We start from the raw sequence: 26,302 nt of genomic DNA on the forward strand, positions 1-26,302 counted from the left end.
TTAAAAAGCAGATTCACTGAATACTCACTTGTGCCAGTGATATTTTTCTCTCAGCACTTTGAAGATACTATTCCATTTTCTCCTCATTCCCATTGTTACCATTACAGGTCATCTTTTAGAGGAATTCGGTTTCTTTGGAAATATTCTGTTTCTGCAGGCTAGAAGTCCGGCTACAATGTGGGTTAGCTGATTCTTCTGTTCCAGGCCTCCTAAAACTGAAATCAAGATGTTAGAACTACATCCCTTGGTTGAGGCTCCAGGGGAGAATCTGCTCCAAGCTTGTTTGGGTTGTTGGTTGAATTCAGTTCTTTGCAGTTGTAGGACTGGACTCTCCATTTCCCTGCTGGCTTTCAGCCCGTCAAGGGCTGCCCTTGGCTCCTAGAAGCCTCCCACTGGTCCTTGGACATGGAACCCACATTTCAGACTCCAAGAAGAGAAAGTTCTAATTTTAAGATCTTATGTGATTACACTGGGCCAACTAGATTAATCCAAGATAATTTCCCTTACTTACATTGGGCACAATCCTTTTGCCATGTGATGTGACACTCATATCAGGGATTAGGGTGTGGATATCTTGGAGGAGAGGAGATTATGCCTTCCAGATGGGTTTGTTGATTTTTTTTTTAAAATTATAAATCCTTGTTTCTTACAAATTTATCTCTGGGCATTCTTTGAAATCTTGGTTTAAAATGTGTTCCTTTAGAAAATTTCCTTCTCTAAGCATGTAAGTTATTGCTAATACAGCTAAATAATTTAAATTTCTAATGTGATGTTTTCTGGTACTATGAATTCAGGCCCTAACACATGTAAGCACAAGTTTTTCATTAGGAATTTTTAGAGAAGACTTATTTTCTCCTATTTCCCTGAGTCAAGGCAAGGTAAGCAAATCTCTTACAGTACAATTTCTTTTTCTTCGTTGATTTGCGTTGCATTGACCAGCAGGGGCTGACAGCATGCTCAGGCTGGACCTCAACTCTCAGGCTGCCACCCTGCAGCTCTAGCTCAGTTTCTCACTGTTAATCTGGGTCAGCTCCTCCCTCTCTGATCATCACTTGCCATAGCTTCATTCTGACATTCAGGAAGACATATTTGCATAGGAAATCGTCCATCTACAAAAAAATACCCATCTACCCTAGTCCCAGAAGGTTATTTTTATTTATTTATTACTGTAATTTGTAAAACCCTAAACCCCAGCAGTGAGATTTTCAGACACATAACCTGACCTCTACTTTTGTCTCTCTCTGTTTTGCTGTCCCCCTCCTAAGGGGAATGAATTTAAGGAGAAAGGAAAAAGAAAACTGATTTTCATGCCATGTAAACAAGAAGAATAAAAGGGGCATAAATATGTTAAATGATATGTTTACACTTTAATTTATCCTCCAAATGACTTTTTCAAATAGATTTGAATTTTCATTTTTTTGTTGATAGTTCTTATGTGTCTTGAGAATCTCAGTTTAACGGAATTGTTTGGATTAATTTAATATGGGGAAGACAAAACCCATGACAGTTTTAAAAGATAAAGCTAAAAAAGGAGGCTTAAAGTCAAATATGTATCTTCTCTTAAGTGTTACAATGTTCTTTTGTGTCATTTGACTCTATATCAAGTTATTTGTCAAGTTTTTAAAATATTGAAATGCCCATTAATAAAGGGTTTTGAACTTCGGCTTTAAATGACATTTTTTATTAACTGGCCTTGGAATGTCCAGAATACTTTCATCTTCAGATCCCTTGGAATTACTTCTTTGCTTTATTTAATAAATATTTATTAAGAGCTTGTTACTAAGAGCCTGTTGTGTTGTGTTATTTATTAATAACATTAATAACTGTTATTAAGAACATTCTATTAGCCTCAGGAAAAGTAGCCATGAGCAAGATTAATATCCCATGAAACTCAACTGCTGGTAGAAGAAACAAAAAGCAAAGTAAAGCAAAAGAAGGTATAGTATAATAACAGGGAGTGATAAGTGCTCTAAAGGAAATGATAATGCAGGCTCTAGGGACAGTGATTGGAGTGGAAACGTTTGAAGCAAGGTGGCTAATGAATGCCTGAGGAAGTGACCTGAGCAGATACCTGAAAAGAGGAAGGAGGTTCTGTGATTATCTTACTCAAGAGTGAACCTCCACTGTATTTTATGACTACTGGAGAATCCAGGTCTAAAGGCCCAACTTGTGAAATAATGAACAGTAGAAAAGCAGACCTAACATTTTTGTAAAGATAAAAATCAACTTCCTGTTTTGGCATTATAAGTCATGGGACTCAAAAATCCTGTAGACATAAACACTCATTTATATGGATCTCTGCCAAGGAAAAGTACAAATCCTTACCAAGCACATTACATGCACAGATAAGAACTCATGCTACTAACAAGCTGTTAACAGTGAAGAAAAATATGCCTAAGTCATATATTGTTAGAGACCAAATTTTCTGCAGGATTTCTGACCATCTGCAAAAGTGAAAACTTCTGAGGAGAAAATCTAGGTGATTAAGCATGAAACAATGAAAGGAAGTCTCAGCCTATATCCCAGCCCCAAAATGGAGCGAGCTCTGCTTCTTGCACAGAAGGCAGTTTCAACAAACCCAGACTCATCTGTTCCACTCACAGGGTTTGTTGTTTTAGCACAAATGTGCTCTATATAACTCTTTCTTAAAATGTACCCATCTTTAAAATTAGTATTTGTTGAGTCAGACAGACTATATAAACACAAAATGTGTACTTAAAAAATACATCTAAAATTGAAGAATCCCACTCTGTTTTGGTAAGAATTTAGAAGTATCTCAATATACTTTCATCCAGATTATGTTTTTCCAATATAAGATGGTCTTTTAATTTTCTATTTTTATAAATTTTTCAACAAATATTGAAAAGTAAAATGGGGTCTGAATGTAGTTTAGTGCAGTTAATGCCGTCTGGCACTACTACTTCTACTTTCGAAGGTTTCTCAATGCTCAGAGGATATGATCTAAACTAATAAAGCTAAAACTAAGAAAGACTCTTGAAATTTTAACTTATCTACATCTCCTGAAAACTTTCATGTAATTCTTTCCTATAGTCACAACCACAATAACCCCTGTGTGAATTGTAATGATTGTTCTACTCTGGTCATATTGACCTTCCTACCTTCTTATTCTCTCCCCTTGGTAAAATTATTTTCATACTTTCCCACAGAGTACAGAAGTCATCGCTTTTCTCAGACATCTCCATAAAAAACATTACTGTGATCATTGTACTTGTTGCTATAACACTGAACATTCTGTTGTAATCGAATGTTAATATTTATGTTTCCCTTGCTTGTTTTTAACAGGCTCTTTCACTGTGGATATCATCTTTTCATACTTAAATACCAATAAAAGAGTAATAAAAATTACATATAAGTTGTATTTTAGATAAATATTTATGAAATGAAGAAATAGCTTTTCAAAATTAATATCCCAGATAGATAAGAGACATGTTAAGAATTTTAACAAATACCTGAGATTTATAAAAATGGGCATTAGATAAAATTAATTAAATGTACTTGAATACTATATGGATTTCCAAAGACTTCCCCACCCACCCCACCCTTCTCAACTTACTGTAAAAATCTAATTGTCAAACGTTGGGAGTGCTCTCTTTCTTTATCCTATGTAAATTTAACCCAGACTGCTGTAGCTGAGATTTTGGAATCTTCCTATGTATGTCAGTAGGAGTTGGAGAAGGAACAAGAAAAGGAGCCTCTTACCCCAAAAGCAGTTTGGAGGTGGCCCAGAGGAAGAAACTTAGTAATTTAGCTGAGGAAATGACGAGAAGGAAATTGTTTTGTGTCCCTGGAACCATGTGGAATTCCAAGATAAGAAAAACAGTTGCTAATTTGAGTATAAAAGCAGGAAACGTGATACACTTGTTTCCTTTTATGCAAACACAAGTATATGAGGGGTGTGAAAATTATTTTTCTCTTGCTGAACCACAAAGACATAGAATCAAAGTGCTTCTTTTGGACATACTGGCTTTTCTTTCTTTCTTTTTTTCTTCTGTCTCTTCTATTTCTTGTGGATATTATGGCTAATAACACAACAAGTTTAGGGAGTCCATGGCCAGAAAACTTTTGGGGTAAGATATTTTCTTTAACTGTTCTTAATTTAAAGTTAGGATGCAGAAATTGTACTGCAAAATTTACTAAAACATTGAAAATCTCTGAGACATTTTGTTTATCATAAACTGATTAAGTTTGCATAGATTTATTAAAATAAGTGTATTCGTGTAAAATGTCTTGAAAGTGGGTTGTGAAGACTTTCAAGAAGAATCTGGGCAACAAGCATAGATTTTGGCTGGTGTTACAAAATATAAATAGAAAATAATGAGAATAAACATGAGAAAAAAATAAAAGATAGAAGTAATTGTTTAGAATATGACAATGTGGATTTTGTTGGAAAAGTAAGTTTTGTTTTAAAGTTATAAATTGATATCTTATTTAATGAAATCAAGAGTTGTTACAGAGGCTATTTTAACTTAAATTGTTAATGTTATACTCCTTAATTTCCAAAGTGAATCAAAATAACAAAATCTATACTTCAAGAGTGTAATGACAGTTAAAATAAGGAATCTTATGAAGTTAGAGGACGAAAAAAATTTAGTAGAAAAGATTCACTGGAAATAGCATCACATAAAACGTTAAAAGGAAACCTACCATAGGAAAAAAAGAAACAGTATAAAAGTATTTTTAGGCTGAGTTCAGACACAACTACTAGTTAGTTAGTCATCAATAGCAGGGTAGAGCTAAAGTTGAAATAACCAGTTCTTCTAGGCTAAAGAAGGCAAGGGCTAGTGAAGAAGGGCCGGGATGTAAAACTGGCAAGTATTTTTGGATTCAGGGAAATTTTAAAAATAAAAGAGGCTATTTCAGTTAAATTCAGGAAAAAAAAATTTTAACGGAGACAATAGAGTTTCTGAAGAGATCAATAGTCCTATTTATTGGTCCAGAATGAGTTTCTAATCTTCTCAGAGCACAATTTCATACTTTCGTGATTTGTGGAGATGCTTTGTAAACTATCAGTGAAAATAAGTAGCAGTGATGACCATCCCTAACAACCTCACCTAACTGTTCACCATCCTACAAACGTGCATGAAGGGAATTCATTCATTCATTCATTCATTCTTCTTCTTTTTTTTTTTTTTAACCATAAACCCTTTATGTTTGCTTCAGGCCTGGAAAGGAGAGATATTAGTGAACATCCTAATCTAATTATTAAAAAATAAGAAGAAGAAAGTAAATTATGTTTGCATATTGTAAGGGATGACTTTGATAATAAGTAATTCCAGGTAGACACCAACACACAATAAGCCTTAGAATTATGGAAGTCTTAATTATATATATTTGTTACAATATTGCTTGCTGTCCCCATTTATAGAGAAAGTGAATACAATAAACACACTGAACATAGCTAGAGTGTGTTTGCACTAAATTCATCATTACAAAAATTGCTATACAAATTATTCAAAAGTAGAGTAGTTCTTTCCATAAAAATTAATATGTAAAAGCCAGTTCTATTTTTTTCAGGCCATTTGAAGTTAAATTTCAGGCTTACTTATGTAAAAGAAATCATTAGCCACTGACTAAAACATAGTAATCATAAAATAAATATGAATTAATAAGAGAATGCTTAATTGAAGCCTATTTACCAATCCTAAAAATACTGATTTCTGTTTTAAGTGCAGAAATTTGTGATTGAGAAGGAACTTACTGTTCCAAAGATAGTTGCTAGTGTTTCTTGTCTTAGTATGTGAATACAATGGAAAATAGATGGAAATAATGAAAACCAGGAAGGGGAGTGTTCATTGATAAGCATTAACAAAACAAATACAAATATGTTGAGCAGATACATTAGGAATGATTTGGGGAAAGTATATGAAAGATCACATTATTTCTTCTAGGATAAAAAATATTAAGTATAAAATGTAAAAATCTAAATGTAAATATACTAAATGTGGAAATTTCCTGATATAAATGTTGACCTTTTAAGTTTTTATTTCTTTTTTGTAACTAAATTGACATCTATTTTGATCATTGACTCCACGAATATATTATTTTGAAAATCTTATAAAGTACAGTATAATGTGTTGTCTATTGTCTCCAAAGACAATTGTCTGCTTGACATTTCGAATTTAGAAAATAAAGATAGAATAGTTGAGAAAAGCAAAACTTATGCATTGAATCATATGAATTTCTCACACTTAACACACTTAAGATGTATAAAAAGTTGTTTTCCAGATATCATTTTTTGGTTTACTGTAATGAATGTTGAAAAATAAGATAATGATACCAGGATATTACCAATAATAATAGCTTGCATTTCATTACTATACTGCAAGCATTACAGTAATCATTGCAAGAGGGAGCAAAAAAATTGGCTTGAGCCTGACAACACAGCTGAAGACCACCTTGTGTTTCTCACTTTTTCTTTCTGTAATGCATTTCCCTTCTCTATGAACATTCCCCACCAAAGCAGCAGGAACTAGAACCTGTAAAAGTTTGCTGGATCCTGCCTTCATAAAACAGTAGACACAGATCCTTAAACTTGGTTATCTTTTTGGTACTTAGCATCATAAAGAAGACATAGTTTGGGTTGTGTTTCCTGCCTTATCATGCATTTTTTCTTTTGGCTGGTACCATGGAAAATTGGGGGAGTTACTGGTTCAGGAGCTTGTATTTATTCACCTCATTTAATCCTTACGTAAACTATAATGTCTGGCTTCAAGAAGATCACACTCTTGGAGGAGATTATGTCTCCATACATATGCAAATATATGCCTATATTCTTATGGAGTAACGCTAGACAATACATGGGGGAAAGGCAATGATTGTTGAGTTTTTTTTAAAAAATGGCCAAAATGGTTCCAAAATATTTCTTTCTTAGAAAAAAAAAATGAGGCTTTACCTGTTCCTATAAGTCAGATAAGGTTCAAAGAAAGATAATCCTCAGAAGGACATTTTAGTCATTCATTCTTCCTTTGTTAACTTATTAATGCATTGACTCATCTATCAATCCAATTTATTAGTTTACTCAGAAACACTGCCTGACCATCCACTAAGTATAAGTCAATGGGTTAAGTGTGAGTGATACAAATAAGGCATAGTTGGACAATTTCAGGTAGTTCAGGAGAAATATTATCAGCCAACATGCAGAAGCAAAAACACACAAGCCACATTTGTGGAGATGAATGGTTTGAGGCAGATTTGTGCAAAGTTTTGAATGTCAGTGTAAAAGTTTGACCTGATTTAAATAATAATTTTCAATTTTATGACTTCAGCTCTCCCTGTTTTCCTCTTCCTTAAGACTTTTCTCTGAGATTGGAAAGGGCACAGGGTGGGAAAGGGCACTGAGATTGTAAGGGGACTTTTCTCTGAGATTGGAAAGGGCACAAAGTATATGGGAGTTAAATACTTATAGAGGGTATTGGAAGGAAAGAGTCTTTGATTCTTGATCAAGTTCTGATCTCTGCTGACATCTACTGATGCGTATTTCTCATCTGTTTTTAAAACATTGCCCTTTCTCTCCTCTCCGCTACTGAGGGCTCTTACATAAAATCTGGCTCATGGTCTATGCAACATTTGTTAATGGATAGTTTCTCCTTTCTTTATGTCCCCTCTGGTCTACTGCCTTTCATTCAGGTACTTTTCCATCCGTCTCAGTGGTACAGAACAATATTGAATGATCTTCCATAATCCTAGAGTTGTGAAAGGCTTTTGAGGTGAAGCTGTTTATCAGATGCCCTAGGCCCAGATATACCAATATCTTCCATCCTCACTTCTACTTGGCCCCTTAGACACCCAGGGTTCTCAGAGGGGCCAGTCATCTTCCCCATTTGGCCTAGGAAACTGAGAATAGATACCACCTTCTCTGAGATTCCCTTAATCAATCTATAATTCATCCCAGGGAGAGATGGAGGTGAAGATTCCTCCTCCAAAACCTTTACTAGTCACTAGGTCTTCTTTTCTCTCCAAAACCTCTCCTTTTTGCACTGCTTTTGATAACTGACTTATTATGCCCTGAATGTTTGTGTCATTACCCTCATCACCTTCAAATTCATATGTTGAAGCTGTGATGCCCAGTACAATGGATGGTAGTAGAAGATGGGATCTTTGGGAGGTAATTAGGTTTAGATCAGGTCATAAGGGTGGGGGGCTACATGATACATTTAGTGGCCTGAGAAGAAAAGCAAGTGAGATTGCTCTCTCTCCCAATCTTTGGGAACATACATTGAGGAAAGGTCAAGTGATGACACAGCAGGAAGAAGAGGGTCGCCTGTGAGCTAGGAAGCTCTCACCAGCCCCTGGTCATGCTGGCATCTTGGTCTTGGACTTCCTAGCCCCCAGAATGATGAGAAACAAGTGTCTGTTGTTTAAGCTATGCAGGCTATGGTATGCTGTATGGCAGCTCATGTTGACAAGTACATGACTCATAGACTATGGTTTATTTTTCCCAATACTGTTCATTAAGGTAAAAAGTATACTTTTGAGTCCTTTAGACTCTTAGCATTTTGAAACTCCAATAAACAAACAAAGCATAACACTCATATTTCTCAAAATATCTAGCGATTAGAGTAAAACAACTGGTTTTCAAGATTTTTATCTATTTGTTTTCATCTATTCTATATATTTAGTCCAGTTAGAAATTCTAAGCATCAACTTTTTATTTTCCTATGCATGCTAGCTAACAGTACTAATCCTTTCCAAGGTAATCGAAGAGATGAAAGGTCGTGAATTGATTTATTGAGTAGTCAAGTGTCAAGGGAGAGAAAACCTTGTTAGTAGCTGAAAATTCTATTCCTCAGACTGTAAAAGTATGGCTTTTAGGGGTCTAACCCCTACAGATGGGAGTAGGGAGTTTCCAGAGAAACTGGGGACAGAGTAAACTTATAGACTAGACATACAAATCCCAATGATGTCCTCTATATTATCTGCTAAATAGCAAACAAATACTATTGTGTTTCTTTTTTTTTTTTACTATTGTATTTCAAATGCATATCTTTAATTTGTAATTTTAAAACTTTGGGCCTGTATGCATTCTTGCATATTACCAACCTACCAATTATTTCTCTTAACTCATTACCTAGAAAGCTTGAAAAACAAGTGTTTATAAATGCTTGTCTTTAAACCTGCTGCATCTGAATTATGCAGAAATATTTGAAAATACATCTCTCACTGGGCTCTGTGATTAGAGATAAGATTCAATAAGTATAAGCCTAGAGGTCTATAACCTTTAATAGGACCCTGACCTTAGAACTCCTGTATCTACATTCAAGAGAGAAATTTGCCTGTAATAACCCTTTCTTGTGATAGCCTGGTCACATTTTGGTATCAGTGTTATTTATGCAGGTCTCATAAAACAAGTTAGGAAGTGTTTCCTCTTTTTCTATTACCTGGAAAAACATGTGCAAGATTGGCATTGTTTTTCATTTAAATGCTTTAGAAAATTTACCAGTGTAATTATCTATAGCATTTTTAACAGGAAACTTTTAAATGACAGAACCACTGTCTTTAACAATAGTGGATCATTCAGATTTTCTATTGATTCTTCTAATAATTATGGAAATTTGTGTTTTCTAAAATTTTTCCCACTTAAATTTCTAAATATGTTGCCTTACAGTTGTTCAGGATATTCTTTCATATGTTTTTCTAATATTTTATTATGAAAATGTTCAAATTTAGAGAAACATGTAAAGGATTTTTATAGTTTATACCCATATATCGACCAGTTAGGTTCCATCACTGACATTTTTACAATACTTATTTTATTCACCAATCTATTAGCTTACATTTCAAAGCAGATTGAGGACATCAGTGTACCTCCTCTTAATTAAATTACTTCAGCATGTATATCATTAATCAGAATTCAATATTTTTTGTTTTTTTTCTTTTAACATCAAATTTACCTACAATGAAATGTGTAAAATAAATAATAATGGAGTGCACAGACCATAACTCAACATATGTTGAATTTTGGCAAACATGTACACACCTGAAAAACTCAAACCCCAATCACAGTAAATATTATCAGCAACCCCAAAAGTTCTCTAATTTCACATGCCAGTCAATTTCTATCTACACCATCCCCAGAGGAAACCATTATTATTTTTTTTTCTAGAACAGATTAGCTTTGCTTGTTCTAGAACTTCATATAAATGAAATCATACAGTATTTACTCTTTTGGCTATTAAGAATAAAACTGTGGCAGATATTCTTCTGAAAGTCTCTTGTTGATATGTTTTTTCATTATTCCTTTGTATATTCTAGTCACAAGTCACTTGTCAGATATATATTTGTATTTTATAATATACAAATATATTTTACAAATATATTTGTATTTCTACCTGCCTGTGGTTTGCTTATTTATTTTTTTACCTGTCTTTTGCTGAGCAGGTTTAAAAATTTTCAAGTCTAATCTATTCACCTTGATATCACCTATGTACTGTGTGTGTTTATGTTAAATGAATTGAAAGAAAATAGTCTTTTATGTTTACACTGATACTATTTCTGATTTTTTTTATTTCTTCCTCAAGATCTAAGTCTTTTATCTGGTATTATTCCCCATCAATCTAAAGATTTCCTTGAGCAAAGCTTTTAATGTAGATCTTCTGGTGATGAATTTTTCCCCTACACCTTAAAGATTCTTTATTTCACAATTATTCTTAAAGGATAATTTTCAGGATATGCAATTCTGGGTCAATTGGTTTTTAAATTACTTTGAAATATGATTGTATCTTCCTGGAGATTAGTACTTATTCAAATAATTAGTTTTTCTGAGTGTAATATGTCATTATTACATTGTTATTTTTATTTGGCTAATTTCAGTTTATCATTGATCTTTAGCTGTTTGATTATGATGTGCCTATACATGGTTCTTTATGTATTTCCTGCTTGGTATTTCTGAGACTCTTGAATCTGTAAATTAATTTCTTTCACTAATTTTGAAAAATTTCAGCCTTATTTCTTCAAATAATTTTTAGCTCCATTCTCTCTTTCCTTTGCTTCTGGTACTATGTGTATGTGTAATTACACATATATTAAATATTTTTATACTGTTTCATAATTCCCCAAGGCTCTGTTCCGTCCACCAATTATTATTTTTTCTGTTTTTCAAATTGGATAATTACATTAATTTATCTTTTTACTCTTTTCACTGTCATCTTTTTAAAAAAGATTTTAGGGATCCCTGGGTGGCGCAGCGCTTTGGCGCCTGCCTTTGGCCCGGGGCGCGATCCTGGAGACCCAGGATCGAATCCCACATCAGGCTCCTGGTGCATGGAGCCTGCTTCTCCCTCTGCCTATGTCTCTGCATCTCTCTCTCTCTCTCTCTGTAACTATCATAAATAAATAAAAATAAAAATTAAAAAATAAAAAATAATAATAAAAAAGATTTTATTTATTTTGAGAGAGAGAGAGAGCATGTGAGCACAAGCAGTGGGAGGGGCAGAGAGAGACAGAGAGTCTCAAGGAGACTTCCCACTGAGCACAAAGCCCAGTGTGGTATTCAATCTCATGACCCTGAGATCATGACCCAAGCCAAAATCAATAGTCGGACACCTGACCGACTGAGCCACCCAGGTACCCCTGTTTTCACTGTCATCTTAAATTCAATGTTAGATTCATTGAGTGAATTTTTTTAGATATTCTCTTTAGTTCCATTTGGTTCTTTTTTAGAGTTTGTATTTTCTGTTGATATTTCCCACTTTTCATTCATTATGAACACTTCATATCATTGAACATAAATATACAAGTTTAAAATTTTATATCTCTCTCTCTGTCTCTCATGAATAAATAAATAAAATCTTAAAAAAAAAGAATTCAGATTTTATTTGCTAAGTTCAACATCTGGTCATCTTAGGCTATGTCTTTGTCGACTAACTTTTCTCCTGAGAATGTGTCATACTTTCCTGTTTCCACATATGTCAAGTACTTTTTTGTATCACGGACATTTTAAAGGGTCCTTTGGATTCTGCTATATTACCTTGAAGAGTTTTTTTTTTTTTCCAGTTTGTTCTCACAGGCAAATAACTTTGTAGGACTCAAACCACAAAAACCTGTAAAGCCTGTCTCTTGGAAGGCAATTCAGGTCTCAGTTTAGTTCAGTTGACTTATTTATTTTCTCTAGCTGTGCTATTTGAAACATGCAACGTGGTTCTAGAGTCGGCCATAGATACAGGAAGTGTTTATCAATAATATTTTGAGATCCTCCTCTTGGCATTCTTTTTTCTACAATTCCTCTCTCACATTTAAGTGGCTCTGATTACCACAATTTCTGTCCTCTGTTTCTCTAGACAGGAAATACTGTAGGTTCTCAATTGGTATTTTACCTGCCCACATAATTCAGACTGAAACTGTCCTCAGGCTAGAAGTTTTGAAAACTAGAAAATTCACCTACTGCTTGCTTTTCTTGTCATTTATTCAGTGCCTTTAGGTAGGATTTTTTGAGGCGGAGAGCAGTATTGTTTCCAGTGCTTAGTCCTAGTACCTGGAAGGGTCAGTCCATAAAAGCTAACTTGGAATCCTATCTTCATGTTTTCACTGCCTGTATAATCTATTCTAATGCCATCTTTTTAATTTTTGATACTCTATCTCCCTCCTTCTTCCCTTCCCACTTTCCATCTTGGTCATTCCCATCAATAGTTAATCAACTTTTTATTAGATTTTCTTTTTCATGGAAACCACATTTGGTTTTGGTAATTCTACCTCTTTGTTTCTTTCTTTTTTTTCTTTTTGTTTATGTCATTACATTCCACTTTTTAAAAACTTATTTACTCTATTCCATTTTACTTGTGTTTGATTTAGTTTTTTTTTTTTTCTAGTTTCTTGATATGGAAGCTTATATCATTGGTTTTTCAGCCTTTTTCTTTTTAAATGTATGCCTCTAAAGCTACACATTTTCCTCTAAACACAGTTTTAGGTGCATTTTAAGTGTTTTGATATTTCATATTTCTAATATAATTTAGTTAAAATATCTTCTAACTTTAATTATTTTTGATTATTTTTATAGGTTCCTATTCTTGAAATTTTTCAACTTGTTAAATATTTTAACATATTAATTCATTGTTTCAATATTTGTGCCTGATAGTTGTAATATGTTGATAACTTCTAGTTATTTTTCTATGATATATTTGTTCTCTTGGTTTTTGTTCATCTGATCTTGTCACTTGGAATAATTGTAATGTATTATTTATGCTCAATATTGTTTTGGGCATTATAGAAACAATTTAAGACTCTGAGTAAGGTTATCTTTTTCTAGAAAAGATTAATTTTTCTTCTGGAGTTAGTTGGGGTCATTTCATCTTAATCTAATCTGATCTGATGTGTACCTACATTTCTATCTTTGTGAGGTCTGCTCTTTCTCCTGTTTGCTCTTACTGTTAGGGAATATGCCTTCAAGGGCCCTACTAAGTGTCTGGGATATTCCCAGAGTCCATCTTCCTTGGTAGTTCTTAACTCCAATTTTTGTTTCCACGACTACTTAAATTGCACAGAATTCTACTCAGATTTTTTGCCTCTCTTTAAAGATTATTGTCACGTGAGATTTTTTTTTCTCCTGTACTTTGTTATTTTGAGGTAGCAGTCTTGGCAGGTCTTTGATGGCTTCAATCAGATTTTTTAAAAATATTTTTAATATTTATCTTTTAATTATTCTCAGTGTTCTCTTTTTTTTTCTCAGTGTTTTTCTATGGGCTAATTCATCATATACAAAAAAAGAAGGTATGCTACCCTCTTCCTTTCAAACTTACTTTATACTCTAGCAATATTGTTAACTAAGTATATTCAGAATATGGCTTATGCTCTATGCCCTTAGTCAAAACTATGTACAAATCTCCCAGGCTCTTGTTTATTTGAGCCATAGCCATGCACAGAAGACAATTCAAATCTCTTCTTTCATCAAGCTTTTTATTTATTTTCTTTCTTTTTTTTTAAGATTTTGTGTGTTTATTTGAGAGAAAGAGAGAGCAAGAGCATGAACATGGTGAGGGGCAGAGGGTGAGGGAGAAGCAAGCTCCCTGCTGAGCAGGGAGCCCAATGCAGGGCTCAATCCTGGCACCCCAGGATCAAGACCCAAGCCAAAGGCTGACACTCAACTAACTGAGCCACCCAGACGCCCCTCATCAAGCTTTTTCCAACCATTCTAGATACAAGTTATCTTTCATTTCTAATGACACTTATATAGCCTAAACACTTACGCATCTTATTTACTGTTAAAAATAGTATAAATTAATGAGTCTAGTTTCCGTTACTCTGGAAGGAAAAGGAAAACCAAGGGTGTCGGTTAGGCATTAGAAGTGGGACAAGAGGGATCCCTGGGTGGCGCAGCGCTTTGGCGCCTGCCTTTGGTCCAGGGCGCGATCCTGGAGACCCAGGATCGAGTCCCACGTCGGGCTCCCGGTGCATGGAGCCTGCTTCTCCCTCTGCCTGTGTCTCTGCCTCTCTCTCTCTCTCTCTGTGACTATCATAAATAAATAAAAATTAAAAAAATAATATTAAAAAAAAAAAAGAAGTGGGACAAGATGAAATTTTCAATAGGGTGATCAGGGTAGGCCTAAATAAGAAAGTGATATATGAGTGAAAACCTGAAGTTAGCCATGGGATAGCTAGGGAAAGAATTTCAGGAATAGGCTACAACTCATGCAAATCCGTAAGTCAGGAGCATATCCAGTGTGTTTAAGAAATGGTGGGATGGAGCTAAGACAGAGGAAGAGTAAAAATGAGCATAGATAATTGGGAACAGGTCAAGTTGGAGCTTTAAGAACATTTTTAGGAGTTTGCTTTTGCTTTGGGAGAAGTAGAGAGGTTAGATCTGACTTACATTTTCAGAGGTTCAGTCTGACTACTGTATTGAGATTAGGGTGTTGTTGGGGAGTGGCAAAAACAGGAAGACCAGGTAGAGGGTCTGAATACTTCAGCTCATAGGTAGGGGTCACTTGGACTAGGGAGGCAGCAGAGTAGATAGGAAAAGTTGAATTCTGCACATATTGTAGAAAAAAAACCAAATGGGATTTTCTGGCAGATAAGCTACACATAGAAAATATTTACTCTTTGTTTACTTTATTATAACTAGTCGAGTTTTCTGTGCCCTAGATGTTATTCTCTCCAAAAATATCTTTGTCAAATTCTTATTGCATGAACCATCCTCCTATGTACTTCAGCGTACTAAGAACAGAATAGCTTGCTTTGGCATTAGCTGAGCTTCTGATTCTTATAATTGCAAAGGATTCTATGAATTGATTCATGTTTCATTATGTTGACACTGATAAACTCGCTTTTCAGATATTGGAACAGTTTAACAAAAGGCCACTAGATGGTGACCTCTACTAAATTTTAATACTATGAAGCATTGATTAGATGTACGGAAAACCAGATTCAATATTAGAATCTTCAAATTGAAAGACACATAGTGGCCATTATTATTAGGTGGAGGAGTCAAATAATTTGGGTAGGTTATACAACTATTAGTAGAAATAGTTATTATTCATTGAGGATTTATGTACCAACCCCTTGTTAGTTGTACAGACACACATTATAAATCATGATAAGGATACCTAATTTATACGCCTTACCTTATTGTTGTTAGAATTTGTTCCTTTTGCCTTCAAAGGGAGATCTGCATTTTTAAGCATAATCATTTGGTCTCAAAAGTTGCATCATATTTTATTATATAAAGTAAAATTACAGCACATTTTTCCTCCCCTAAGATTGTTGATAAATAAAAACGCAAACTGTCCTTTAAAAAGAACTATCTGTGCCAATGTATTTTTTGGGGACAATTTTAAAATAGTGCATCTAAAAAAAAGTCTTCCAAAATTTCTTATAAAAAACCTGTCACAATGAAATTATATATATGAAAATTTAAAGATGTATGGCCAATAGATTCTGTTTCATTATATATTTTCTGGTTTCTAGTTTGATTCAGAAAAATCATTAACTACAGTTAAATAAAATCACTATGGAAGACGATTCTGGAACAAGCTATACTATAATTATGGCTCGAAGGGATAAAGGGTATTAAAGAGGACACCTACCTTGATGAGGACCGAGAAATGTGCAGAACTGTTAAATCTTTATATTGTACATCTGAAATGAATATATCATTGTATGTTAATTAAATCTGAATAAAAATTTTAAAAAATATAAATACATTTCTTTCTAACTGCTTTTCTTCATTTGTACACTTGTTTTTGCATTCTTGATTTAAGGGAGCTTAACAAGATAGATAATGAGCTTTTTTACCAAAGAAAATTAAGTAAATCTATATCAAAAGCAGTATGCTTTTTTAATGTCTTTTTTATAACTTCTGTAAGCTCCATCTTATCTTACTTTATATTCATTCAAATTGTAACTAGTTTGTTACTAATGTATATATATTATTCTCATGATTCTCATGTATATTTAAAATGTATTATTTAATCTTTTTCAGATATCTCTATAACCATAAGTAGTCTTCTGTTTATAATAGAAATATGGTATTTTGAGTCATTATTACCTATTCTGCCTAAATTTCAGGCACATATGATAGCTCCATGTCAAATATTATATTTAATATTGTAATATCAAAAATATTATAGAAATATTATAAAGCCATAAATAATAGTCATTTAAGATAGATTTGTTAAACTGCTGTCCTAGAAATATTGTTCTAGTTTTAGTGCCACCAAAATAATCTTTTTACCCACAAAACTGAAATTTTTCATATAAGAAGATTTTGATTATTGAACATAATTTTTACCAACTGATCTACTCGAGTTTGGATGTTACCCTTGTTTTCTTTCTTCTTTCTTTCTTTCTTTCTTTCTTTCTTTCTTTCTTTCTTTCTTCTTTCTTTCTTTCTTTCTTCTTCTTCTTTCTTTCTTTCTCTTCTCTTTCTTTCTTTCTTTCTTTCTTTCTTTTTTTCAAAAATATTTTTATTTATTTATTCATGAGAGACACAGAGAGAGAGGCAGAGATATAGGCAGAGGGAGAAGCAGGTTCCATGCAGGGAGCCCAACATGGGACTCAATCCCAGAACCGTGGGATCATAACCTAAGCCAAGAGCAGATGTTCAACCACTGAGCCACCCAGATGTCCCTGTTACCCTTTTTTTTCTTATATCAGAATGATATATTTTGGAAATCAAACAATCATCTAGCACATAAATCCATTTCTTACTCAGTATATTTTGGTTGACTTTGCTAATTTTCTTAATCAATTTCGTAGACAAAATATTATTTTCCCTTAACTCTATATTTTAAGTTTCTGATTTTTTTCTTGAAATTGATCCTCATGCTATTTTTCAATACAAATAAATCATTGGAGACATTTTATTTGTCAGGATAGACAGCAATAGAGAGGCTCAAAGGGTACAAACAAGACCATGCCTAAGAACCCCTGAATATATCACCCAATGCCTGTTTATATTCTGAGCTGTTTAGAATCCTCAATCAGATGATAGTGCCTGCATGGGCTTATTCAGAAAGGCAGGGGCATATACTTTTGCAAATTTGAGTATTTGTCTTCTCAGTGTACGTCATACATGAGTAAAAGCAATAGTCCCCTGACAGTGCTAGCTGTCATTATTCAATTATTAAAATAAACCAAGGATTAGTTCTACTACATAAACCTCAGACACTGTTTCAATATCAATAAAATGAGGATTCTAAGCCAAAGCATTTTTAAGAGCTGGTTTTAGCTGAAATCCCTTATCTATAATTCTATATCTGAAGTTGTTAATATTTAAAATTCTCCAGTAGAGGCTGTTGATCCAGGAGACTATATGTATAGAATGCATAATACTACTTTAGCACAATTTCCCCAAGTATTTCTGTTTGTAACAGGCTACCAGATTGGGGGTGGCTCAGTCAGCTAAGCAGCTGACTTCTGGCTCAGGTCATGATCTCAGGGTCCTGGGATCAAGCCCCATGTTGGGCTTCCTGCTCAGTGAGGAGTTGGCTTATCCTTCTGTCCCTGTCCCCTGCTCATGCGCTCTCTCTCTCTCTCATAAATAAATAAATAAATAAATAAATAAATAAATAAATAAATAAATCTTTTTTAAAAGTCTGGTATTAAATTGACAATTTTTTGTGAATTTTACATTATTCACTTTCATTTTAGATTAACATTTCTTACAACACACCTAAGAAATAAACTGTTTCCCTTATAAGGTTACTTGAGAATCAAGTGATATGATATATAAAAAAACAGTGCCTGCAACCTATAAACTAAATTAATTTAATTAGAAACATACTATAGTGTTTTACAAAATAGTGAAATAAAAATAAAGTTGCATTTTTTTAATAAGTCATATTTCCCAAAATGTCAAAAGCTTCCTAAAGTTTTAGTGATAACTTTCTGGGGTGGAGTAACAGAACTTCAAATTTAGAAGGAGCTTGTAGTTCACCTACTAGGTCTCTACCTGATGCACTGTTTTCCTATTCAAAAGTACAACATCTAGATGAACAGGAGTACATATTTCATTCATTATTCTAAACAAGAAGACAGCATTTCTGAGTGATTTTGTTCAGATTCTTTGATTAAAGTGTTTCTCATAATTAACTCATGGATTCTCTGGAGTATAAATTATAAATAAACTTGTCTAGGGATGACTGATCTCTCTAATAACATATCATAATAAATTATTCAATTTATATGCAAAACATCTCACCAAAACAAAGATTGCCAAAAACACTCTGAAATAAGGAAAAATTAGCATTTTTTTTTAAATCAAAGTACCAAATTCAGTAAACTGCCTGGACTTATTTGAAAAGACAAAAGACTTAGTTGTATGAAGTTTTTGAATTGTTTATAGTTTTTATTTATTTTCTAGAGCAATTAAAACATTTTTTAGGGAAGTAGAGAATTTATACAGCCATTACAAGTGACCAAAACTTAAAGAAAATTTAATGTTAATGATTATGATACAAATAAAAATTTGAGCAAATCTATTGTCTCATAAACTTACATAAAAGAGTAAAGTGAGCATGACACTTAATCTTTCCTAAAACATTATGACTTAATCTGATTATTAAGTTACTGCCAGTGGGATACCTGGGTGGCTCAGTGGTTGAGCATCTGCCTTTGGCTCAGGGTGTGATCTCGGGATCCGGGATCCAGTCCCACATTCGGCTCCCTGCAAACAGCCTGCTTCTTCTTCTGTCTGTGTCTCTGCTTCTCTCTGTGTTGCTCATGAGTAAATAAATAAATCTTAAAAAAAATAAATTATTGCTAGAATATAACATTATAATTGAGATCTTAGGAACAAAAGCTCCACTCCCCCCATGTCTTATTTCTACTATATTATAAGGTATCATACTTTGGAATAATTTTTAGATTTTTTTTGACTTTGTGTCTCTCATGATCAAGTTTTTTCTTTCCTATTTTTACTATTGTTTCCCAGACTAAGTCATTACTATTGTTGCATATCTGAATCATGGCAGGCATGTCCAGACTCGTTTCGTTATCTTCCCTGCTCTGGGCCTTGGTCTATTTCATTCATCACTACTAGCTCTATATGCTGTCCTTCCTATTAGGTCACTTTGTTCAAGCCTCTTTTTTGCTCTCTCTTGTTCATGATAGAGACTGAACCTTTCTCAAGGGGCACTTGTAACTTTCCATCATCTGACCTCAATCTACTCAGGGCAAAGTAGCCAATGGCCTCTTCATTGCCAGGCTTAAAGGACATTTTTCTTACCTTAATTGAAGTCTTATAGAATGTAAACTCCACCAGGGCTAAGGCCTTTTTCTTCATTGTTGCCTATAAACTTAGCATTACTAGGTTTCTAGTGGGTGCTTTATACATTAAACAAATGAATAGATTAAGTGTCTCTGGGGCAAATTAATCCTTCTTTGTTTCCTTGTTTTTTTTTTTTTTTTCTGCCATCTGTTAAACTGAGTTTCCTGGAAGCCTATTTTCAACTCCCTTGTACAAACAGTCTTAGTTTTAGTCAAAGCACTTTCTTTCCATGGATGGCTGCAAGTCTCTTGTAGCATGGAGATTCCAAATGCTGCTTCTTTTTAAGTTCTATATTTATGTAATCTCGATTCCAAATGAGTACCTCAGGGGCACTCAGTTCTGCATCTTCCTAATATCAACTTCCCTTAGTTCCAGTCTTGCCTTTCTCCCTGGTTTGGATGAATAATAGGAGTATCCACCCTTGCCTGCTCATGCCAGAATCCCAGGACTCATTCTAGTTTCCTTCTTTCCTCCATGTAGCAAGGTGTGCATTTTGATTGGTGGATTTTTATTTTTGGAGGATGGAGGTGGAGAGGAATTATATCCTTTTGTTTTTAATTTTTTTTTGTCTTGAAAGATCTTAAATTTTCCCTCCCCTCTTCCCTCTTCTCTTCCTCATTGTCTGGTGTCCAAAAAGCACCTCTCCTCTTTCTTTCTTTTCTGTTTTTTTTTTCTTTTCTGTTTTTAACAGCTTGAGATATAATTTGCATCTCATAATTCCTCCACTTGAAGGGTACAATTAAATGGTTTTGTTATAGACACGGAGTTATGTGACCATCACATCATCTAATTTGAGAATACTTTGCCCTTCTAAAAGAAACCTGTGACCATTAGCAACCCCTCCCATTCCTTTCCATCCTGCCCATCAGCCCTAGGCAATAACTAATCTGCTTGCTAACTCCATAGTTTTCCCCATCCTGGACATTTCCTGTAAATGGAATCCTATAAGATAAGATCTTCTGACTACACAATTTACCCTCTTCTTCCTCAGGGAAAAATTACTTCCCAAGCCTGCCTCCTCACATTCCTGCCTGCATGCGTTAAGACCCTTTACAATAGTCGGTGCCCTCAGAGAACAGGATACCTTTTCATTATTTTCACACTTTTTCTGGAATTGTCCTTCATCTCCAAGACTTGAGGTAGAAGTTTGGGAATGTATTGGTATCTGTTTTACTTTCTAGGTACCTTGAAATGTACATGTTCTCTGTCTTCTGAGGCATGGGTTTTGCATAGTTTTATTTGTGCATCTTGTTCTCTATTGGTTTTTGGAAGAAATGTTGAGAAATCCTGATTTACATGGCTTGCCAGTGCTGTGGCAACCCAGAATTAGTGTAACTTCCTTTTTAGTTTCTAAACATTTGGGGCACTAATAGTTAATTTTGAATGTTACTATATAATCAATAGGTCTGATTTTAGTTTCTGACTATATTTATTATTTATTTGATTTTTTCAGATAAAGCCTAACTCTCTGAAATCTCTGTCTCAAGAGGTTACATTTTAAGGCTATGAGTCAATATTATTTTTATGAGACACATTTTGGAAGAACAAAACTTGGTCTAGCAGAGCTGTTCTAAATTGCCTTGTAATTTAGAAGTCATCTTCCTATTATAAAGAATTTACTGTTTAGATTTAATATAAACCGCTGTTTTAGAGGATTTTAATAGAAGTATTTGTGAAGGTATTTGTGAAAGTAGAACAAAACATACAGTCTTGACAAAGGAGATAAATGTAACAACATAAGGTGGAAGAACACTAAATATATCCTAAAATTAAAGAACAATAATTATTCTTATGTATCTGTTAGCATTGGTTTATTTTGCTATTTCTGCATTATAGATTTTCTATGTATTATCATAGACTGCAACAATAAACTGAAAAAAAAAAACCTTAGTAATCATAAAATCTAACTCTTTCATTTAAAAAATAATGAGTCCAAACAGATTTCTAAAGATCACACAAAATGTTAGGGATAAAGCTGAGTTGAGAATGCTGCACTGGTCAGCTTTTTCTGTTTAACAATCCACCGCAAAACATAGCAGCTTAAAAATACCATTTATTTAGCTTATAATTCTGTGGATCAGGAGTCTGGGCGGGGATCAGCTTAATAGATTTTTTTTTTTTTTTTTTTGCTGCCTTCCCTCTTGTGTCACAATCAGTTAGGTTGATGAACATCTGAATTATCTAGGATGACGCCATTCATGTGTTTGAAGGTAGCAGGCTCTTGGTCAGAGCAATAGGGGTAACTGGTCCAAACTCCTCATCCAGTAGGATGCATTTGTTCAGAGGCTAGTGGTTACAGGGCTTTTGGGAGCAGCAGAGGTAGAAGCTCAGAGATCTCTTAAAGTTTAGGCTTCATTTGGCACAGCTTCATTTCCATCCCATCTTTTTGGTCAAAGCCAGGTGTGAAGCCACCCCAGTTTTGAGGGTTGGGAAATAGACTGTATGTCTCAATGGGAGGAACCTCAAAGCCCTTCTCTTGTTTTCAAAATCTCCAAACCCCGCTTAGCTAATTTCCAGTCCATGGCCCTCTCAGTACAGAATCCCTAGGTGAGCAATTAGATAAGATAGCCTACATTTTTACTTAGCCTTAACTAATCTTTGTTTATGAAACTTAGGAGTCTATCCAAAAAGTGGTACTTGAAATGAATCTTGAAGAATAGGTTTTTCTGACAGAGATTTAAAAATTTGTCCAGATATAAAGAAAAATAGGTTTTAAAAAAATCATAGAGCTTCAGCGAAGAAGACAAGCTTTAGGATAGTGCCAAGGTCAACATGACTCATGGGTTGGGTTAGATTACGGAGTGGAAGGCGGGCAAATGTGGTGGGTGATAAGGCTGGAGAGTCTTCTAATATCCAGCGTGTCTTTACATCCAGGGCAGGGGCTCTGCTATGCAGCTTTATTCAAAAATATGTTTTCAGTTCACAAGAAGCAATAAGGTAGAATTTCCATTTTGGGAAAACAACTCCCCTGCCCCCAGAACAGGAAATCCGAACAAATACAAGTTCTGTGAATTGATACTGATGCATAGCAGAGATTCCATGGATTCAGAGGATAAAAATTTCATTATCACAATGAGGGGCATGATAGCAGCATGAACTGGAACCGGTGGTCCAGGAGCTCAGGAAATAGTAGATAAATCAGTCAGCCCACCAAATGGTTCTAGCTCAGCATTTCCTATCTCAAAATGAGCACAGGAAGTGAGACATCATGAAGCCTGCAGGTGGGAGACATCACTGGGGTTGATGAAAGCAGACAGAGGAAAAAGCACAGTCAATTTGACTGCAAAATCCTTTATCAATTTCTGACACATTATTACTGCTGTAGCTCAAAAGGAAATAATCTTTGGACTATACTTGCAAACTCGTAAAAATGTATGAACTAAAGAATGGCCTTTAAAAAGAAGGATTATTTTTATTCTTTTTCTTTAAAGTGAGAAAATAGTATAAGCAACAGGAAATGCTACAGCTAAAAATGCCGTTTCATATTCTTTGGCTTTAATAAATGGAAGCCTAACAGCTGATATTCACATGCAACTAGCACTTTTATTTCCCTGACACAAAATCTGTCTCAATTGATCATGTATTCCATAGTTACTATTTGGACTCTGCCCTGTGTTTTTTAACTGAACACCTATTTACAAATTAGGTTACCTATTTGATTTTTGTTTGCTTGTTTCAGAGGATGTTATAACGTCCTTCACAGTGTCCATTGCAATCGTGCTTGTAATTGGAGGATTTATCTGGGCTCTGTTTGTTTGCTTGTCTCGAAGAAGAGCCAGTGCCCCCATCTCACAGTGGAGCTCGAGCCGGCGATCGAGGTCTTCTTATAACCATGGCCTCAGCAGAACTGGATTTTACCGCCACAGTGGCTGTGAACGGCGGAGCAACCTCAGCCTGGCCAGCCTCACCTTCCAGCGACAAGCTTCCCTGGAACAAGCAAATTCCTTTCCAAGAAAATCAAGCTTCAGGGCTTCCACTTTCCATCCCTTCCTGCAAAGTCCACCACTTCCCGTGGAAACTGACAGTCAGCTGGTGACTCTGCCCTCTTCCAGTACACTTCCCGCCATCACCTCCCACAACCTGGGCCGTCCAGATTTCCACTGGTCCAGCAACAGCCTGCGAGTGGGCTTTTCCACACCGCCCCCACCTGCCTATGAATCAATTATAAAGGCATTCCCAGATTCCTGAGTAGGGTGCTTTTGGTTTTGTTTCTTCCTTTTACTGAAATAAAATTACAAATAGGCTAACTGGAATTTTGAGGGCATGGCCCAAACAGCTAATGAGTTTCCAAGCTGAGTTATGCTCAAGTAGTTGGACATGACAGTGTAAAACACATTTCTCTGAATACATTTTTTCCTTCCATGTGTCTCACAAAATAGTAATATTTTCCAATTAGTTATCTATTTATGTATTTTGCATTCAACGTGAAGGTTATTAAAGACAGTGATTCTTATCTAAAACTCAGCTGTGATACAATATATATCATTAGACTAAAATTAAAACTTTAGATATTCGTGGTTTACAATACTCATTCACTGTCCAATGTAACTAGAAAGGGAAAAAAAATCACTATGTCACTTTTTAAAAACAAAACAAAAACTATCTTAAGGAAACTTAATTTTACTTTCTTCAGAATGATGTGAATTGTTTTATAATCCTGAATTTTTAATGGATTATATAAGCACAAAAATGACAGAACAGAGATTTCAAAGTTCCTTGAAGGCATTCATTTATGAGAGGAGTCAGAACCAAGGAAAGGAAGGGAACTTCTGTGGGTGTTACAGAACACTTCAGTTTTGCCACTTATTTTTCCCCCAGACTTTGTGTCTTTTCTGAGAATAGTTATCTACACCACTGAGGCAAAATCCGTAAGTTTCCTGAAACGACTGAACTCTTCTTCACTGTTGTAGTTATGTTGTTAGAAAAACAGCAATAGCAAATCCAATTCATTGACCTAACAATACACTTTAACACTGAGCTTACATTTTCCTAAGGGATACATTTTATTTCTTAGATCTAAATCTAGCAACCAGGAAAGCACTTTATCTAGGGACCTTCTCTTGGAACTCACAAACAACTAGGGGTCAGTAGTGAGAGAGTTTGTCATGAAATAAATGTTATAACCATGAATAATTCTCCTTCCTGGATCAGCTCATCAGGCATCATCCTTTGTTTGCTTTCCTACGAATTTCAATCTCAGATTCTATGAAGAGTCTTTGTATAATGATGAAACCATGTCATATGGTCCTGGTGCAGACTATCACTTAAGGAGTCTGCTTCCACAAAGAGCCACCCCTGTAAAGAAAGGTACATTCCCAAATATGGGTACCAGAGGGCTTCAGTGGCCAAATGCCCATGGATGCCCTTTTTCATTTAAGGACACGAGTTCACTGGAGTATTATTCAAAAGGCCTGTGGTTCATATCTGATATAGTGACTATTTAGCTTATGTTGCTGTTTATTTGTTTCTCTGAACATTGTAATTTTAGTGAAGAAAAAAATGTACTCTCATTTTAGCTTCTGCAATGCAGCGCTCACAGCAAATAGTATCTGAAGATGGTTCAAGAATGTAATAATATCTACATATAGTAAGAGATTCTGTATAGCATTTTCTTTAATATTTTTATTAGCATTTATCTTCCACTGTTCTTCAAGGACAATTATTCTTAATGATGTCTATAGATCAATGCTCTCTAATGTAATATACCAGAAAGAAAGAAGAGGTAGGGAGGGAGGAAGGAAGTGAGGAAGAAGGAAAGAGAAGAAGAAAGAAAGAAAAAAAATCTCACAGGATAACCAATTTGTTATCAGTTGGTTTTCAACAAATTTAGCAATTGTCATATAACCATGTAAGATTACAGAAGAGCATTAACTTAGTAACAAGGTAATATTTTGCTTGTATGTCATCCTTAATATTTAATATGAGCAGTAAGGAAAGTGTATAGTTTTTAATCTAGAATTTATATTGGGAATAAAAATTGCTTGGTATCTCTCAAATTAAGAAAATAGAAGCAGAAGTTCTCTGGTGAATTTAACCATCTGGCGGAATTGTTATCACCTCTCTCTCCAAGTTTTGGAACAATCAAAATGAATATCTTATAAATACTGTGCAATGTATGAAATGTGAAATTAAAGCAAAAACGAAGGACTTTTTAAGTCGATCTGTTTAATTTGAAATGTTCAGTTGATTATGAAATAAAATTAAACTCATGTCAATTTTGATTCAGTGTATTAAGTAACCATATTTACATTAACATTTTAACCCAATCTAGACCATTCTTTATCTGCTCTTGAGACACAAACATTATTTTATATAAAAATATGTAACTAAAAACAATGACATTATAAATAAATGGAACAAGATATTTCAGTTAATAATGCATATAGAAAATGAGTACCTTTTTGTTCAAAACATTAATTTAGATTCTTACTTCACTGAACATGTAATTCCAGAATTATTTATTTAACTTTTTTTAGAGAATAAGCTTTTTCCTGAGATACGGTTGACATGTAACATTATATTCGTTTTAGGTATAACAGTATAATGATTCAATATAAGTATATTTTGCAAAATGATCACCACAAG

At 34.4% G+C, this 26,302-nt stretch overlaps 1 protein-coding gene across 1 annotated transcript; it reads left to right on the forward strand.

Annotated features, from left to right (window-relative positions):
* The first annotated feature begins 3,931 nt into the window (after positions 1-3,931).
* On the forward strand, positions 3,932-25,932 carry MYCT1 (MYC target 1). The gene is made up of 2 exons (XM_055310586.1): positions 3,932-4,088; positions 23,397-25,932. The coding sequence occupies exons 1-2, from the start codon at positions 4,037-4,039 to the stop codon at positions 23,903-23,905; spliced, it is 561 nt and encodes a 186-aa protein (XP_055166561.1). The 5' UTR covers positions 3,932-4,036; the 3' UTR covers positions 23,906-25,932.
* Positions 25,933-26,302: the final 370 nt, after the last annotated feature.

Source organism: Nyctereutes procyonoides, unplaced genomic scaffold (genome assembly GCF_905146905.1).
Source record: "Nyctereutes procyonoides isolate TBG_1078 unplaced genomic scaffold, NYPRO_anot_genome, whole genome shotgun sequence".
Lineage (NCBI taxonomy): Eukaryota > Metazoa > Chordata > Mammalia > Carnivora > Canidae > Nyctereutes > Nyctereutes procyonoides.